The sequence below is a fragment of the Nicotiana tomentosiformis genome, chromosome 1 (assembly GCF_000390325.3).
Source record: "Nicotiana tomentosiformis chromosome 1, ASM39032v3, whole genome shotgun sequence".
Classification (NCBI taxonomy): domain Eukaryota; kingdom Viridiplantae; phylum Streptophyta; class Magnoliopsida; order Solanales; family Solanaceae; genus Nicotiana; species Nicotiana tomentosiformis.
This window is the reverse complement of record NC_090812.1, coordinates 27,256,334-27,275,130: the sequence shown is the minus strand read 5'-3', so window position 1 is coordinate 27,275,130 and position 18,797 is coordinate 27,256,334. Positions and strand designations below refer to the sequence as shown.

The 18,797-nt window shown below is 35.8% G+C and overlaps 2 protein-coding genes across 3 annotated transcripts; one reads left to right on the top strand and one right to left on the bottom strand.

The window, feature by feature from the left end:
* Nucleotides 1-32: 32 nt before the first annotated feature.
* On the bottom strand, nucleotides 33-7,092 carry LOC104089430 (importin subunit alpha-4). The gene is made up of 10 exons (XM_009594325.4): nucleotides 6,743-7,092; nucleotides 5,315-5,411; nucleotides 5,145-5,236; nucleotides 4,914-5,045; nucleotides 3,677-3,862; nucleotides 3,386-3,549; nucleotides 3,148-3,226; nucleotides 2,623-2,751; nucleotides 1,230-1,357; nucleotides 33-701 (listed from the first exon to the last, which is right to left on the bottom strand). The coding sequence occupies exons 1-10, from the start codon at nucleotides 6,950-6,952 to the stop codon at nucleotides 323-325; spliced, it is 1,596 nt and encodes a 531-aa protein (XP_009592620.1). The 5' UTR covers nucleotides 6,953-7,092; the 3' UTR covers nucleotides 33-322.
* A 686-nt stretch (nucleotides 7,093-7,778) lies between these two features.
* LOC104089431 (rhodanese-like domain-containing protein 6) lies at nucleotides 7,779-17,864 on the top strand. Of its 2 annotated transcripts, XM_009594326.4 has the most exons (9): nucleotides 7,779-8,038; nucleotides 8,132-8,293; nucleotides 9,711-9,816; nucleotides 9,959-10,157; nucleotides 14,652-14,733; nucleotides 15,140-15,222; nucleotides 15,599-15,731; nucleotides 16,515-16,677; nucleotides 16,975-17,864. In XM_009594326.4, exons 1-9 carry the CDS (start codon nucleotides 7,859-7,861, stop codon nucleotides 17,709-17,711), a joined length of 1,845 nt encoding a protein of 614 aa, XP_009592621.1. In that variant the 5' UTR covers nucleotides 7,779-7,858; the 3' UTR covers nucleotides 17,712-17,864. The 2 variants fall into 2 exon arrangements, with proteins under 2 accessions (XP_009592621.1, XP_009592622.1); XM_009594327.4 differs by lacking the exon at nucleotides 7,779-8,038 and having other exon boundaries at nucleotides 8,154-8,293; nucleotides 9,907-10,157.
* Nucleotides 17,865-18,797: the final 933 nt, after the last annotated feature.

Genomic DNA, 18,797 nt, shown 5'->3' with positions numbered 1-18,797 from the left:
TGACGCTGATCTTGACACTAGATAGATGATAGTGAGAGTGAACAGCTATTCTTATTTCTTAAGCAAAGATATAACCACATAAAAACATCCTGTACCTCACATAAAAAGCCAGTCAAAGGAACATCGATTTTTTGCCGTGATGTTGAAAAAAAAAAAAAAAAAAACTAAAACATTACATTTTCAGCAAATTCCACGCATAATTCAAAAAGCCTTTGTGCCAGACCAAAAACCCTGACCCTTGGCAACAAGAAAATCCAATTACATCCTTGTGCTCCACGAGTGAAGAGACCTATAAAACAAAACAGACTCTGCTATAATCTTTCTACCCAAACTTGAATCCACCTGCAGGAACATTAGGCTGGCTGTTTCCGAATTGGAAACCTTGTTGATTCCCATCAACGCCATCGGGGAAAATTTGTTCTTCATCTTCTTCAGCCCAGTATTTCTCCAAGATCTTTACGGCCTTCTCATAAATCTCGTTGTTGTCGTGGGTTTGGAGATTCTCGATCTTGTCCAATCCATCACATTCATCCATCATTTGTGCATATAAATTAATTCCACCATTCATGCCAGCTTCTTTGTCCACCTCGCCTACCTTTAATATATTCTCGAGCCCCTCCAAACATACTGTAACAATTCTGGGATCTGGACATATCAGGAGATCGCATAGTGGCTTAATGCAACCCTGACTTGCCAAGAATCTGCAATAGGATACACAAAAAGATCCCATTATTGGCCCCTCCACTCATTTGAAATAAGAATGTTAGACTTTCAACTCTTGTAATTGAAATGTTCATCTTTTCACAGTTGCACAGTAACCCACAATTTGCTCATTCAAAAACCTACTAGCTATTCCCTTAAACGGTTAAAACCTCTAACTACAAGTATTGGAAATCCTCTAACGTGTCAAGATAATGAGTAGACCAGCATTCACTAAATATTGGTTCGTGTTTCAAACCAGGAACTTTGCATACTTTATCATCAGATAATACTCCAACAAAATGCCTACACAGGGCAAAAGACTCCATGAACAGTCATCTGATCATCATTTATCATCAAATTAGAGGAGAAATTTGCCGTTAGTTTCGCTTAAACTTCACGAATAGTTCTTTTCTTGAAAACTCATATTGGCTTGGGTTACAAGAAGAAGATAATGGGATCATAGGTTATATCAGACAAATAGTGCAATCAATGCACACTCGCAGAGAATATACAGACACAGAACAAACCTAATCTGGTCATAAGATCCTCCAGAGGTAGCATTTGAGATAGCCCATGCCGCCTCCTTCTTAATGTCAAATTCTGCACTTTGCAATAGGTGAACCAAGGGAGGAATAATATTTGCCTCAATAACAGCCTGTTTAGAAAGAAATGTGTAAGTGCATTAGTAGCAAGACGTCATATAAAGATAAAGAAGATAAAGAGAACTTCCTGAATCAATTCCTTTCATCCCCTGAAAGGGGAAAAAAGAAATCTGAAAAAAAAAAATTGACGAAAAGGAAGTGAGCTTCTCAATGAAATAAATTCTTGGTTCTTCATAGAGCATAACACTCCAGCAGCACTTCTCCATCTCAACCATGGTATTTTAATTCTCTGTGTTGAATCTTCATCTATCATACCATTCTCCAAGAAGTTGAGCCTAAATATCTGAATTGGGTATATTTAAGTAGCAAAATCCCGTATAATCTCACGTCAATTTCACTATTCTTATATTGGCTAAACTTGACGTGCATATATTATTTCTACTTATCCTAAAACCTTAGTGTCTAAAGTGTTTCTTTATAGTTCAATATTTTGGTTGATAATCCTCACTAGTTTCATCACTTAACACAAATAGTTTGCAAATAGCATAAAGCATTGAAGCTCATCATGTGTACTATTAATGAGTTTATACATAACTAAGGTTAACAAATACCGTGCTAGATGTAGGTCCCTTTTGTAAACTAAACCCACATGATTATGGGAATGACATCCAAGATTATGGGGAACCCTATTGTATCTCCTATTGTACTAACACTTGTAAGAGCTCCTTTCGTACATATCCTCATTGACAATTCCTTTATATATATATATATATATATATATATATATATATATATATATATATATATATATTCTTCGTTTGCATTTTCTTTTCACTAAATTCCATATTTTAATTATGCCAACCCGCTCCTTCAACCAATTTGGGACACTTTAAAGTCCCAGAAACCCTGGTGTATTCTACATATTTTACATTTGACAACACTGACTTAATCACAGTCAATCTAGCAATAATCTCAACTATCTATACCCACAAGGAACTTCTCTTTACACAAAAAGAAAAGAAAAACATTAAACTACCATGCCTAGTTCCAAAGTAGTCAGGGTTGGCTTTATGAATCCTCCCTATCCGTTTCACTTGGTTTCTTTTATACTTGTTACATCTCTTTTGCTTTTCTATGATTTACTTATTTCTTCCATCCCAAATTAGTCAAAAAGTGCAAACTGAAATTATTCTCAAGGGGGAGACGGAGCATTTATTGGGATCAAAGCTACGAGCTTCCGCAATACACTGCCTTCATTTCCTTAAACAGACTAATTAAATCAGAACACAACAAGAGCTTAACTGGAACGGAGACATACCTGTATTTGGGCTTTGTTTCCAGCAGTGATATTAGAGATTGTCCAACACGCCTCCTTCTTGATGCTTTTCTTGTGATTTTGAGTTAACAATTGACACAGACATGGCAACACTTGGTTGTCAATCACATACTGAAATATATAAAGCAATTAGTCATGTGAAAATAGAGCGAAAGAAAGAGAGGAGAAACACACTTGTTAAACGCTTAAATCCATATTCAAGTAGAAGCGGAGGTGATATTAGAAGAATTTTTCAATTTTTCTTAATTATGAGGAATCTATACAACTTCATCCTGAAAGACAAAGAGACATGATAAAAATATTGGCAGTGTTACTTAGTAACTTGTGCTCAATAAACAGATTCACATGCTAAACTAGGATAACATAATCAACCGTACAACAGTTTCATATCATTTAGATTTTTGATGTGGAGATACAGTAACCTGAAAGACAAAGTGCAAAGATAATTTAAACACGATAAAGGTAATATCAGAACATTGATTCACCCAGAAGATGAAGTAGCCGTACCTGTGTTTGAGCATCATCACCAGTGACAATATTTCCCGCGGTCCGGAGCGCAGGAATGAGAACTGTAGGCGACGGATGACTTCATAAGACAAGTGGGAAAAAGCCAAAGTTAGCGTCAAATCAGGTGGATTTTTATGATAATGCAAGCATGAAGTTGGATGTCAGAGACCGATATCCAACCCCCTAAAAGCATGGATGCAGACTAAAAACAACGATTGTAGAGGAAGTTAGAACATACCGAAGAAGCTCCACAAGTCGTGGACAGACACCTGCCTCAATTACAGCCTGAATCTTATCATTTGGGCCATCAGATAAATAAGAAAGGGCCCAACAAGCATCTGTCAAGACTTCTTCATCATTCATGTGGATAAGTTGTTGAAGAACAGGCAATGCAGGTTTGACCTATAAAATACACTGTCAGGCAATTATTTTCTGAAATAAAACTTTAACTATCTAGGTAGATCTGGAACAATATTATAAAACACAAAAAAGCTTTCATTAGAAGGAAGCATAACCCAAGTCCACTTACCGCCTCAAATGGTGTTGGTGGTTTGCCTCGACAAAAGTTAGAGAGAGTCCATGTTGCGTTTCTTAGCATTGAAAGCTTTGAGTGTTCATTCAGCTGAGCTAGCAATGGCATCAGTGCACCCTGGCTTAGAACAAGATCTCTGCAACTTGGGGAATCGCCAGCAACATTGCCCAAAGCCCAGACTGCCTGTTTAGTAAATTGGTGTTACAATAGAATTGTTACCCAAAGTTTTAGAAAGAACCAACAATTATTAAGCTCTTATGTCTTTTTTGTCAAGGGACTTGCACGTTTTTAGAAGTTGGACATCAAAACTCTTTGAAGAAAACAGAGCATCATGTACAGAAATTACAGAAGCAATATCTGGGAATTTTGCAAACCTCCTACATTTGTACAACAATCAATATCGCTAGGCTTTCACTTAGTATCAAGCTCCTTGAAAACAGAGCTACCACAACTCACTAATCCCTTGTGCAAAATGGATCCCACAGTTGCGGCGCACTGGCTACTTGGTACATTAAGTTTAGTTAGTTATCCATTTTTATTATTCTTTATTTTTACATCTCCATCACTTTTTTTCCCTCTCTAAATCCAACTGCACTTAAGGAAAATCATATTACATTTTTTTAATCAGGACATGCAAGTAAAAAGCAACAACAACAAACCCAGTGTAGTCCCACAAGTGGGGTCTGGGGAGGGTAGTGTGTACGCAGACCTTACCCCTACCTTGAAAAGATATAGAGGTTATTTCCGATAGACCCTCGGCTCAGGAAAGATAAGAAGAAAGGAGTAACAAGTAGTAACCCCAACAGGCCAATCAGCAAATCAAAGTCAACGAAACAACAAATGATAACAGAAATATAAGAATAAGAAGATACAAAACTACCACTACGTAGCACACTAATACCACTGGTATGAACAAGGAAAAATTAAGGAAAACAATTATTCTTACTTTAGACATGATTTTGCTTAAAATTGTAGAATTATTAAGAAATGATTAATGTAATATGATTGTCCTTTCTTATCAAGGTTTCTGGAAGTATAACTTAATACTGAATTATGTTTTAGACTTTAGGTTAGATAACAAATTGCAAAGTCATTCATGTTCCACAAACCGAAGTGATCTGCATAATGGGTGACATAGTTTTAAACTTTAAACTCACCAGGAGAATACTGAAGTTCACGTGAGACTGTCGGGTGCACAGGTTAATATAATAGTGTAAAATAACAAAACAATTACCTGTTCACGGACATCATCACTGGCTGAGCTAAGAAGCTGTACAAACTTCGGAACAGCTCCATGGTCAATCACGATGCGAGTATGTTCCGATGTTCCAGATGCAACATTTGTCAATGCCCAGGCAGCTTCAAACTGCAGGCACAGGAAAGATCAAGGCAAACGTAATATTGTAACTGCATCTTGAGTAAACACAACATAACAGGAAAAAAAGGAACTATAAATAACACATACTTGAAGCTGAGGCAGGTCATGCCGTCCGAGGAATTCTACAAATCTAGGGACAACTCCAGCCTTAATCACCTCATCAATTGGAGGGCTCCGCTCTACAGTTAACAAAACTATAGTCAATGGCAAAGGCGAATTAAGAAAAAAAAGCCAAAAACAGCGGAACAAATAAATACCAATCGATAAGAGCTTCCTGAAATGTGTTGTTGCTTCAACTTGTGCTGCAGGATCTTCTGACCATACTCCTTGGACCATAAGAGGAATACTTTCCAGCTGTCAGAAAACACAAAAAAAATGTTAGAGGTGGACCGAGATAATAGTAAAAAGATCAGGGGAAGGGAAGGACGAGAGTATCATCTTTAATCTCTCAAATACATTCCACCTGTCCTTATTCCAAACGTTTGACAATTCCATAGATAATTATCTGTAAACCTTTAACGTGTTTCAAGAATCCACAGTCGTCAGAGTATTAACAGCATGATATGGTGTTTCCTTATAAAACTAATGCTACCTTTTACATCAAAGAAAAGGTTAAAATATGTAAGCCCAAAGGACTTACTGATTTCCATTCCTCTTCTTAATTTCAAGAACCAAACTTGCCAAATAATACATTTCTTTTTGCTCTTATGCTAGCATCTCTCATCTTATGCTTCTAATCTCTTCATTCTACAGTTACTCGATTATTTTTCCTCATCATGCTGTGGCATTATTTACCTTTTTTTTTTTTTTTGAAAATCATTCTTTACTGAAATGTGAAGCTACGTTTTCTATCGAAATTCACGTATGTACTGACATGATGTGTTAAGATCCTGGTTCTATCGATAATATGCTGAAAATTGTAACTAAATTCTCTACATAGATATTTTGTGTTCGATATTGTATGTTCATATTTTAAGTCCTTGATTAATGTATGGGTACATTCTTTATCTCTGTCTTAAGTCTCGCTAGCGCTCCCTTCCACCATCGTACTTGGTCTACCACTCCAACAATTTGATCATCATATTGAAATTTGGCAAACACTAAAAAAGTTTAATAAAATCAAGAGATAATTTCATTTAGTAAATACTAGGATCGTGCAAAACAACATACAATCAATTATAACTTGTTCTGATAACCTATACATACTAGCATTTTCTCTTTACACAAAAAAAATATGCTACAGCTTTTTTCTAGACTACTAGTCAAATTTGTTCAAGTATATGATTATAAGGAGCCCATTATTGATCCCGCTGGTAATAAAGGGCTGCATAGCTCTAAAGAAGTACTGTAATACGAGCAAGTCCACACATAATTCTCTGTATTAGTAAGAAAACAGAATAATCAAAGTCCAAAATCTGGCCATTCTCTTGCTTATTGCTAAAATATTCCAAGCAAACAAGCACGATCTCAATAATAACACATAAAGAAAAAGGTGGACTAATAAGTGGAGACAACTTAATTCACCTCAACCAGTAAAATCACAATACCCAACTCGGAAATAGTCAAAAGAAAAAAGCAAAAAATACAAACTTCTTTCTCAGCTCCAAAAATAACCAACCAATCACATCAAGAATCAGACATAACAAAGATCAAAAGCTTTTCGACACTACGTGACATAAAAATACCCTTTTCTCAATAGCGGCAGGGGCATCAGGTAATTGTTGGGACTGAAGAAGAAGACCCTCACGGCGCTTCTTGAGGAGATTATCTTCGCGTTTGTTCTTCCTGATCTCCACTAAATTGTCCTCTCTTCTTCTACGGGCTTCATCTGCATCAACCCCAATTTTGTAAGATTTCTTGCGGACTTCAGTTCGAGTGCCGGGTCGAAGAGACATTTTCTTGAAATTGAGGGGGGTTTTGGGGGATAATACTGCCTCTCCCTCTCCCTCTCAGTGGAAATTTGGAAGAAGAAAGAAAGTGGAAACTTGAAAAGTGAGATTAAGAGAGAGAGAGAGAAAGGGGAAGAGAAAATGTTGAGGGGGTGAGATTTTGAAGAATATAAAAGGCAAGAGAAAGTACGGGGGCCAGTAGGAATGGGTTGTGAAACTCACTTTGGGTTATTCTTTGTTTTTGCTTTTAAGACACGTTAAGGAAAAAATACAGGCTGATTTTTGGTCTTTCTTATTATGAGTCATCACACAATAAAAAAGTAAAATAGTATGAAAGGTGGAAGTGTGTCACAGGTGACATCCTTAAGTAAAATATTGTATTTGTATGCACGAGATATTGTTGGTTTTCGACGACCATGTTAAATGAATCATTTGTTTGAATTAAGTTATATATGCCATGATCGATCTAAGTTTGGAGATTGAAAAAATATAATGAGTTTAGTGAAAATAACTTTCGTATTATGGTGGATGAGATTGTATATTGCAAAGTATAGAGGTGTATTAAATAATAGAAGAACCAAATATAATATATTGTTGTGTCTTAATATATTCCATATCCAAATATTATGATTTGTACATTTTGGAGCAAGTATTTCAAATTATGTTTTTTTTTGGGCAAAATTAAATATTAGTATGGGTTATTTTAATTGTGAAAAATGAAATCAGGTGATCATATTAACAAAAAATGTAATGTGGAGATTACTTTTTCTAATGCACCCAAAAAGCAACCAAGTTCTACAAGGCTACAAAAAATATAGGGGGCTAACTTACAATAAACCAAAGAAGAAGGACTTGCACGATCACGAAGAACAAGGGTTTAAGCAAATCTCCGAAGAAACCCTCGCATCATCAATGGCGAATCAGGAAGCAAAAAAGCAGGAAGAAGAAGAAGAAGAATACGGGGTGTTGTTATACTACAAGTACACTACCATTCCCGACCTCCAACAACTGTTCAACTTCTATGAATCCATCTGCAACACTCTTTCTCTCCTCGGTCGTGTTCGCCTCTCTCCCAATGGCGTCAACGTCACTGTAATCCCTCTCTTTTCGCCATTGAAAATGGAACATGAAAACCCCCATTTGTTCAAAATGATGATTCTGAGCTATTTAGGTGGTTTCCTGCAGGTTGGTGGCAAGTTATCTGCTTTGGAGGAGCATATTGCTGCAGTGAAGTTGAATTCTTTGTTTGATGGCACGGACTTCAAGCTTGCCTCTTGCCATGAACCTTCGAACGATAGGGTTGCCAAGGAATGTGGATTTACTTCCCTCTCCATACGTATTGTTAAGGTTGGTTCACTAATTTCATCTTGTTCTTTTTTGTCTGTGTTCATTTGCAGTAATAAGTTATATGGTTGATTCTAGTTAGTGGCTAGGAAAGATCGAAACTTTCAGAAATTTTAGTTGTGTTAGATGCAAATTAGAGCCTAAATTGAATGAAAAACTTGCCCGTGTTTAGGGGTATGATAGAATTAAAGGGCATAATATGTGTGGGCAATTGGCATTGACCCTGCTCGGCAACTGGAGATATTGGGAGAGATTGCATGTTCCTCCTCACTGCTATTAATTTGCACCCCCGCGGTTACAATTCACAAACTTATTAACTTAAAGGGACCAAATAGTCAAGTCCACATTTTTGGTAGAAGTTCATATCAGATTTGGGATATACTAACCTACAAGCTCCCAAGTCAATTTTTTTAAATCAAGAAGTTCCTAAGTCATATATAGAGTATTAAGAAGGTGAACCTGCATTTATTTCTAATATAGCTATTAGAAATTTGAACTATAACAGAAGTTTGATCTGTCAAAAAAGAAAAAAGAAAAATCTTCAATGAATTTTTTTAATTCTAGGTATTTGATCTATTAATCTTGACACCTCTATTGATATTTTTCCCAAATCATATAACTTGCTAAGGAACATAGGATAACGAGCAGCTAGAGCTATCTCCTCTAAAAGCCTTAGATGATTCTTATTTGTTAAGCAAAACCATTATAGCAATGTTTCGGATAATTGCATGTGGTCCTATCTCCTATGACACATTCAGGTATCAAGTTTGAAACTCGGGGGAGTATGGCCTGCCCTTCTACCCTATTTCTAACTTAAATATCAGGCTTTTGTTCACGGCAGGATTCAAACCTGTGACTTGCTCCTAACCCATACTTCATGAACTACATCCTTACCTTTGAACCAAAGCCCTTGCTGCAGACCATTGGAGCAATGCAGAAGTAGGCTATCGTGAAATTGTGATTCTACTCTGTCTTGGTCCTATCTAGCTTAAATGCCATTGCGGGTCTCGGTATTTGACTGGCATCTTCCACATTCGCATGATACTGCTGATATTTCGAACCAAAATACAATTAGGGTGTGGCTAATTTTGGTTTCTGCAAAAGAAAGTGAAATGCTGCAAGCGTCAGCTATCCATTTAACATGGCCAGCAAATCTTTGGATATAATGGAGAGGACTTCTGTATGGAATGAAAGTTCTATAATCAGGATGTTGAACTTGGTCTATGCTAATAAAGAGAGCACATAGATTGAAAAAAATTGAAACTGTGTAAGCAAATTTCATAAAAATAAACATGTTGGATTTTCTTCTATGAAGAGGAAAATCTGGCTAATGTTTGTTGAGTAATTGACTTTTAGTGAAGTTTGTTTCTCTCTCTCTCTCTCTCTCTCCAAGTGATACTAACCTCATCTTCTCACTCAGGAATTGGTAACTTTAAGTTCCTGTCCCCTGCAAAAGTCACCTGAAATTTCAAATGCAGGGAAGCATCTCTCTGCAGTTGAATTCCACTCTGTCCTTCACAATATTGGTTTGTACTCGACCTCTCTGATGAAGCTTAATCCATGTTCTTCTAAGTTAACTATGATCTTTCTGATGTTTGGATATTGGACTTTTGTAGAACGAATGTGCATATTTCTCTGGCAGCTGTTTAATTCTCAGTATTTTATTAGGGAACTCTCAGGACAAACTGATTCCAAGCAGCAATAACGGAATAGTCCTGATGGATGCAAGGAATTTATATGAGACTAGAATCGGGAAGTTCTATACTCCAAATGTGGAGACTTTGGATCCAGAAATCCGGCAGTACAGCGACCTTCCTTCTTGGATAGATAATAACTCTGAGAAGTTGCGTGGGAACAATATTCTTATGTAAGTATTGCTTAACAATATTGTATCATATTTGGGTGGATATATTCTGATGAACTGCAGGGAATATTTCTCTTATGTTCTTTCTTGTGATTTTGTGATATTGCTTTTTTATTCAATGGTATCATATGTGTCTTACATGGTGAAGAAACTGCACATGGGCTTACTTCTACTCAGTTAAAGCCTTGCTGCTATCCTGCTTCGCTGTTTTGTTCCCTTTAAATTTCTAATCTCTCATTGGTTTTATGTTACTTTCCAGGTGATGTGTATTGAAAACTTCGAATCTGCGGCATTGTGCCTTCATGTTATTATACAGTAGTGAATTAAAAACTTGTTTCCTTTCGTCGATAATCGTACAACTTCAACTATTAAGTGTAGGACATATTGTATCTGCTGTCTAGTTGCAACTACTTCCATGCTTTATTCTTCTTGCATGTTTTAAAAAAAAATGTTTTTCTCCTTTTTTTTCTTGGATATGGCTAGACCCGGTACATTACTATCATTATATTATTTGGTGTATAGAAAAATTCCTTTAGACTATTAGGAGGAAAAGATGGACTGATTTCCAAATGATATTATGTAAAATGCGTTTAATTCAGAATTAAGATGTAAAACTGCATCATGTAGATGCTTAATTATCAGAAGATAATGCTAATAACTTGCATGCATTTTAGGATATTGGTAATCTTGATATTTTATCGGAAACAACCCATCTACTCCTCCGGGGTAGGGGTAAGGTTTGCGTACACACTACCCTCCCCATACCCCACTTGTGGGATTTTACTGAGTTGTTGTTGTTGTTGGTAATCTTGATATTTCTTTAGGAATATTAGAATCTGGGGGAAAAAAATAGACGAAATGTTGCAAATAGAGCTGTCAAAACGGGCCGGCCCAGCCTAGCCCAGCCCTCGCGGGCCACGAAAGTTGATGGGTTAGGACGGGCTGGCCCTTCACGCAAAAGGGACTTAAAATGGCCAGCCCAACCCAGCCCTAAGAGGGCCGCGGGCTAGGACGGGCCAGCTCTTTATTTTTAGTCCTTTTTTATAAGATAATTTTATTTTCAAATGGTTAATGAAGCTTCAAGAATCAAGATATGATGACTAATAAAGAAATGGAAAAGACTTGAAAACATACCAACAAAAGTGAAACACACTTTATTATGAATTCATCAATACTTCGCATATATCAGAATTGCAATTTTGTCAATTAAAATTAGAAAACTAAATAATTGTCCAAGTTATTAATAGATCAGCCAAATATAAAAAATAAAAGTTCTACAACCAAAATATACTCTACTAGACTACTACGTAGTGTCTGATCAAATCTTAGGTCCATAATTAAACTGTCCCAGTAATATTGCTAAAAAAATATTGTATAATAAAAAAGTCATTAAACGAATGACATCAGTCATCACAAAAAATAAAAAGACCTTAATGAAATAAACTCCTCCTATAAAAAAGTTTCACGGGCACTTATATCATATATCCAATATCAACACATTGTCAAGACATATTTAAATCCGATTGTGATAAAGTTGTCTTAACATTTTCATCTTCATCTTCCTCTGCAATTCATATGCAATGTTGATTAGTTAAACATTAACAAATAACTGCATTTTAAAAATAAACGATATTAAATCCACATAAAAATATTACCACTTTGAGTTTGAGTAAAGCCGTGCAACCAATTTCGAGTAGCAACAAGTGTTTGGACATTTTCATGATGGATGCAACTTCTATACTTGGTGAGAACACGACCATCAATACTGAATGCTAATTCTGATGCTACAGTAGTAATCGGGATACTAAGTACATCTCGCGCCATTACTGATTCCAGAATGATTCTTCCAATACATGATAACATCCATTTTGCGAAACTTATCAAAATCAAGCTTTGGCTCCTCTAAATAAATATCCAATTCTGATTTTCCATCATTGGAAGCAGATTCATTCTCAAATGCTTTGAATTCCTATAAGTTAAACACATGACACTACACTTAAGAACAAATAATAATAATAATAACAGTGAAAAAAGAAAAAGAAAAATAAAATTACTTACATCGAATATTTTGAATCCCGTTCCTTTGGATATACTTCTTTCTTCACTTGATGTAGTCAGAGTACTAGAAGAAGCACTCGCAATATTTTACTTATTTGCGTAATGATCATAAAGCTTGTACAATTTATTTTTCACATGCTCTAATTGAATCCAAGTTAGAGTAACAGAACTTTAAAAATTATAACTTCATGCGAGGATCAAGGATTGCTCCAAAAGCAAGCACTACACTATATAACTTCCAGTATTTTTTAAACTTTTCGTGCATTCTTGAAGCCATTTCCTTAATAACTTCATCTTCATTATTCAAATTCTCATTAAGCATGCACTCAATTCTCCAAACTTGCATAAAATACAAGTTGGATGTTGGATAACTTGAACCAGAAATCAAGTTAGTTGTCTCGTAAAAAGGCTCCAAGAGTTGAAATATTTTCTCCTCCCTTCTTCACTGATCCAATGTAGGACAATAAGTATAATTTCTATCTATTAAATGTAGACTAGCAAAAGCCTTTTCATACTGGAGTGCACTATCAAGCATCATATATGTCGAGTTCCATCTAGTTGATACATCCAAACGTAAACCAAGATTTGTTTCAATTCCAACTTCCTTAACACATTGCTCAAACTTTTGTTTTCTCCCATCCGATCCTTTAACATACTTAACACTTTCTCTTATTGAATACAAAGAATCACTAACTGCTTTTAAACCCTCTTGAACAATTAAATTCAAAATATGAGCAGAACAACGCATGAAGAACTCACCATCATTCAACAAACTTTTTTGCAACCTAAGATGGCCTTTCAAAATATTTTGTAAGCTATCATTGGCAGTGGCATTATCTAAAGTGATTGAAAATACCTTCTTATCTATGCCCCATTCTTTCAAACAGTCATATATAGCAGTAGCCAATTTAACTCCAGTATGAGTAGGATACATACGATAGAAATTAAGAATTTTATAAACAACCTCCAATTTTCATCAACAAATTGGGAAGTTAAACAAATATATCCCTCCGAGTTAGATGATGTCCAACAATCAGAAGTCAAGCATACCTTATTAGGAATTTTTGCTAAGATTTGTTTTAGTTTCTCCTTCTCTCGGATATACACTTTCTTGACATCTGCAACACAAGTGTTCCTAGAAGGCATCGTAACATCTGGACTTATATAATTCACCCAAGACTTAATTCTATCATATTCGACAAAAGAATATGGCAAATTATGCTTAATAACAGCTTCAACAAGCATGCTACAGTGTGTCCATTGATCTATTTTTCTAGACTGCATTTTACCTTCTTGATTCAAGAACATTTGACCCAAATCATGAACTTTAAGCATTGGACAATGAGATTTATGATGATGCAAATGTGATGTTCCATAGTTTTTACCTTTGGGTCCTGGAGTTGAACCAACCTTAAATGGTTTCTTACACCCTTTACATGCAGCCCTTTCAATTCCATCTTTAGCTCTGTCGATTCTTTTGAAGTAAAGCCACACATCTGATGTTAACTTAGTTTTTTTCTGACTTGGTTCTGCAGAATCATTTACTTCCACAATGTCATCAATATGTTCATGTGTTCCATTTGAATCATCCATTGGTCTTCCTGTAACAAAACGAAAAAGAAGTGTTAAGTTTATAAAGTAAACACTGCCACGACAAGTTAGTAAAACTTTTGTAAGAAAATAATTATTAAAGTGTGTACTTAACTTTTGAACCAAATGTATCCCAAATCTTGCATTCACGATGTAAATAAACAAAAACAAAAGCCTAAATATGATCCATGTACATATACAGATGCATACAGAATAGACATAAACCCAAAGTAAAATGAAGAAATACATATGCATGGGAATAAAATATGAAGCAAACAGAGCATTAGTCACGTACATAATGGATTGAATAGTCCAAATATTAAACTTATTTATTTGTAAGAAAGAAAGATTAGTAAACTCAAGAAAAAAAACTAATTACCTTGTAGTAAATCGTCGATGCCGAAGATTAAGAGAGAGGTAGCTATAAAGAATTAAGGATTGAGGGGAGGGAGGCAGAGAGTTGCGTTAGTATGTTGACTGTTGAGGAAGAAAAGTTTATGATTAGGGTGCAAGACTTACGTCTTTAGCCCATTCTAGGCCGCGGGCTAACTTGGGTCGGGCTTCTTAGCCTCAGTTGTAAAATGGGCTTAAAGTATCTTAGCCCAACCCTACCCTAGTAGTGGGCTGGATTGGGCTGGCCTCATGGGCTAAACCCATTTTGACGGCTCTAGTTGCAAAGTATATTGTATAAAATTGCATATAATTCAGAGTTAAGATATAGAATAGCAGCACGCAAACTCTTAATTATCAGATATAACACTATATGAATTGCATGCATTCTAGTCGTGATCTACACTCCACTGTTGACTGAGCATCTGGGTTTCCTATCACTCATTAATGTGTTTTCAGGTATTGTACTGGAGGAATTAGATGCGAGATGGCATCGGCCTATATCAAGTCTAAAGGTGCCGGCTTTGAAAAGGTTTTCCAGGTAAACTTTTAGGAGAATCAAACCCTTCTGGTGCACTTTTTTAATGTTGTTGTGTCTTTCTTCGGTATTGTTGCTACATTGAAAAATAAATTAAACTATGATTTCTGTTTTATTAAGTAAAATTCTGTTGAATGTGGAACCCTAACCTTGTGTCAATGGTTAGTTTTTTGAATTTCTTTTGAAACCATGAAGTTGGTCTTTTAAGCTTTGCCATGGTAAGACTGAAACTTTATAATGCAATAGATGACCATGTTTTGAAGTATCCATGTTATGCTTTCTAAAAAATTTCTTTTGCGGAACAACCAGGTTCATTTTAAATTCCATTTTTTTAGAAATTCCATTTCTATATTCTGGTTTGCGGGCTAAATATTGTTGAACGTTGATTCAAAGTACTTACTTTCCACAGCTTTATGGTGGGATTCAACGATATCTGGAGCAATTTCCTGATGGTGGTTTTTTCAGAGGAAAGAATTTTGTCTTTGACCACAGGTATGATCACTTTATTTCGGTGTTTCTTAGTCAATCCCTACTTGAATTGTTGGTTTCAGTGATCCAGCATTCCTACAGATGTGATTACAACTTCATTATTACTAGGAAACTCTTTATCCAAAATATATGTGTAGCTGCTTTTTATCTCACAAACCATAAAATAACATATAATGCGGCTCCCCATGTTAGCACATTAAGCATATGTAGGTCTTTAACTCGATACCTCTGTGTGTGTGTGTGTATATGTACGTACGTACGTACGCGCGTGTGTGTGTGTTACAAAAAATGCATATTACCAGAAATTTACCTTTTTCCCATGTCAATATCCATAGGAGGCATTCTCAATGTTTTACCATACACTTTCTGGTCTTGGCAGGGTTTCAGTTGGAAGTTCAGATTCAAGAATTTTGGGTACTTGTCTTCTCTGTAATTCTCCATTTGATGATTACTCCTCACGGAGCCGGTGCACATACTGTAGGATGCTTGTATTAGTCTGTGATAATTGCCGGGTAAGTATCACTAGGAAGATTGATCAAGCCTCTTAATTGCATTAGCTTAGTTGGGTACTTAAAACTATTTCATATCTCAGAAATTCAATGCATACTTTATCTTGTGTAGTACTTGAACAGTTGAACTGTTATTGCACGGTATATATAGAGTGATGAGGGCATGAAGCATTCCTCTTAGATGGTTAACTGGTAGATCTCAACCTATGCTTGTTGCCTTGTATGCCTCTAGGCCTATCCGTTGATAAATTTTAGCAATTTTTCGGTTCTTCCCATCAGAAGCCGTGATGATGGACATGCATACCTATTATGTAGTTTTAGGTTGATTCTCCTAAATAATTGATGACTAAGGGCCTATCTTCACTTCTATGCTTGTTTGGTCTTTCGGCGAACTAATAGATAGCTGCCTTTCAGTTAGAAGTACCTTATCTGTGCTTTGGGCTAATTAGTACTGCAGTTACCTCCCTTTCATTTCATTGCTTTATATTTTCATTTGTCCCACAAAGAATGACCTCTTCTTTAAAATAACTGTCAACTTTTAAAAAAAAAATCAATTGATGTAATAATATTGCTTTTTTATTTGAATTTTGATGCGACATCCATATACCCTTTTCAAATATTCAAATTTCCAAGTATTGCATTATTACTTTAACATAATGGTCTTGTCTCAACCATCTTGGAAGTCAACTCTGTTTGGTCATCTAAGGAGTATTTCCTTTTTGATTGTTTTGTCATCTTTTCTTCACCTCTCTCTTCCTTTTGTTAAATGTTTCTCCTGTCTTGCAGGAGAAGGATTCTTCTTATGTTTGTGAACTATGCCGGAAAAACAGCCAGTGTATTCAGCTAACTTCAGCAACAGATTTTGACAACTCAGTGGAAATATCAGAAGTCGCAGAGCTTGAAGCTGTCTCTACTTCAGACAGAGTAGCAGTACCTGCCTTGGTTTCAGGTAATAGTATGGTTTCTAGTATTGACTTTCAAGTTCCGCTTTGCTTGTACTCTTTGAACTTTGATCTAAGCGAGATTGTATGACTATCCAAAAATTGTAGAGTAGATAGATATGTGCCCTATCAATTTTAATTTAAGCCATGCAGTATGACAATTGAAAAATACTATAGTACACACTTTGTTGCCATCACAAACATATTTGGGAAAACTAATTCAGGGATATGCTTTAAAATATTTCTTTTCTCCTACTTGGTGTGTCAAGGCACTCTTTGACATTATGTAGAGGAATACACTGCAGGACCCAAGACATTGCGAAAATTGAGAATTCTTTGCCTTCATGGTTTTCGCCAGAATGCTTCTGGTTTCAAAGGTAGAACTGCATCTTTAGCCAAGAAACTCAAGAGCATTGCGGAGCTAGTTTTTGTGGATGCACCCCATGAATTGCCTTTCATTTATCAAATTCGTCAAAACTGCGATTCTGCATCAGAACTGGAAAATAACCATCCACTTTCAGAGAGTTGCAATAAAAAGTTTTCATGGTTAGTTGCACCTGATCACAAGGGGGAGAACGATTCTGATTGGAAGATAGCTGACAGTCCATTTGATCCTCTTCAGTACCAGAAACAAACTGAAGGTTTCGATAAATCAATTGCATATTTAAAAGCCTTATATTCTAAAGCAGGACCATTTGATGGGATACTGGGTTTTTCACAAGGAGCTGCAATGGCCGCTTTAGTTTGCCTGCATCAACAGAAGCTAATAGGAGAGATGGAATTCAGATTTGCGATCCTGTGCTCTGGATTTGCTGTCAATATGAACAATTGTCAGCAAGGATCAATCAATGTTCCTTCACTTCATATATTTGGCAGCGACAAGGGTAAAGATAGGCAGATAGCGAATGAAGCTAGTAGACACCTTGCTTCTGTGTTTGAGAATGGCTGCTCTGTTGTTATTGAGCATGACTTTGGTCATATAATTCCAACACGACCTCCGTATATAGACCAGATAAAAGATTTCCTCAAACGTTTCCTGTAAGTTATTTACCTAACGTAACTCGGGCTTCGAGTCATTGATCAATAGAGCCTTGATGCACACCATCTTTTGCTGTAAGAGATTTGGGATTATGCTAGCTTGTACCATATGTTACAACTTCTGTATAACTATTAATCAGAATCCCTGTTTTCAAAAGTGTGCAATCTTGTTCTTTGCATCTTTTGTCTTCTGAAGTCAATTCGTTTAATTCTTCAGAACTCATGTAAGCGAGATCGATTGAATTGTTCATATGATAGTGCTCCCTTGGTAAAGTACCATTTCCAGTTTCTGCTTTTCAAGAGTTGACACTTAACTTTGATCATGATGTTTCTATATCTCTTTTATACATATTTCTTTTTAACTTTCTATCGTCATTATAGTTTGTAAACTTTGAATATCATTTGTATAACGATTAATTTTTCGTGTTCGTTCTTTCAAAAATTAACCAAATTGACTAACTTAAAGTCAAGGTAGATAATGTCACTATAGTTTAGGACAACAGAAGCATCTGAAAGACATACAGTTGTAGTTTATAATAACCTTTATATTGTCCATTTGTACTTAAGATCATATTATTCATCTCCGACTTTTTGTATCCTTAACCAAATTAGAGAGAAAAAAAGAATTGTTATTAAAAAAATACATATAGAAGCTAGCAGCAACCACGATTCATCTTATTCGTTTTCAGAATTTTAAAATGTGTACGACACTTCTTTCCTTCTCTTTACAATGAGATCTTATTCGTTTTCAGAATTTTAAAATGTGTACGAAAATTCTTTTCCTTCTCTTTACAAGGAAAAAATAAAACAACAATAATTTCTGTTTTGAAGTGAAAAATGACTTTTACCAAAATTAAGAAGCAATAGCAAATATATGAAAATACACTTTGTGTGTATCGCTAGAAGAAACACCTGTCCTCCCCCTCCCTGCCCCCTCAAAAAAAAAGAAAAAGAAAAAGAAAAAGATTAGGGATCAAGGTAAAAGTGGGAACTTTTGCTGTTTCACCAAAACGAAGGGGCCAAATCTGAAATAGAAAATATACATGGACGACAACAAAAAAATATATGGGTAAATGGGTGCCTACTGCAA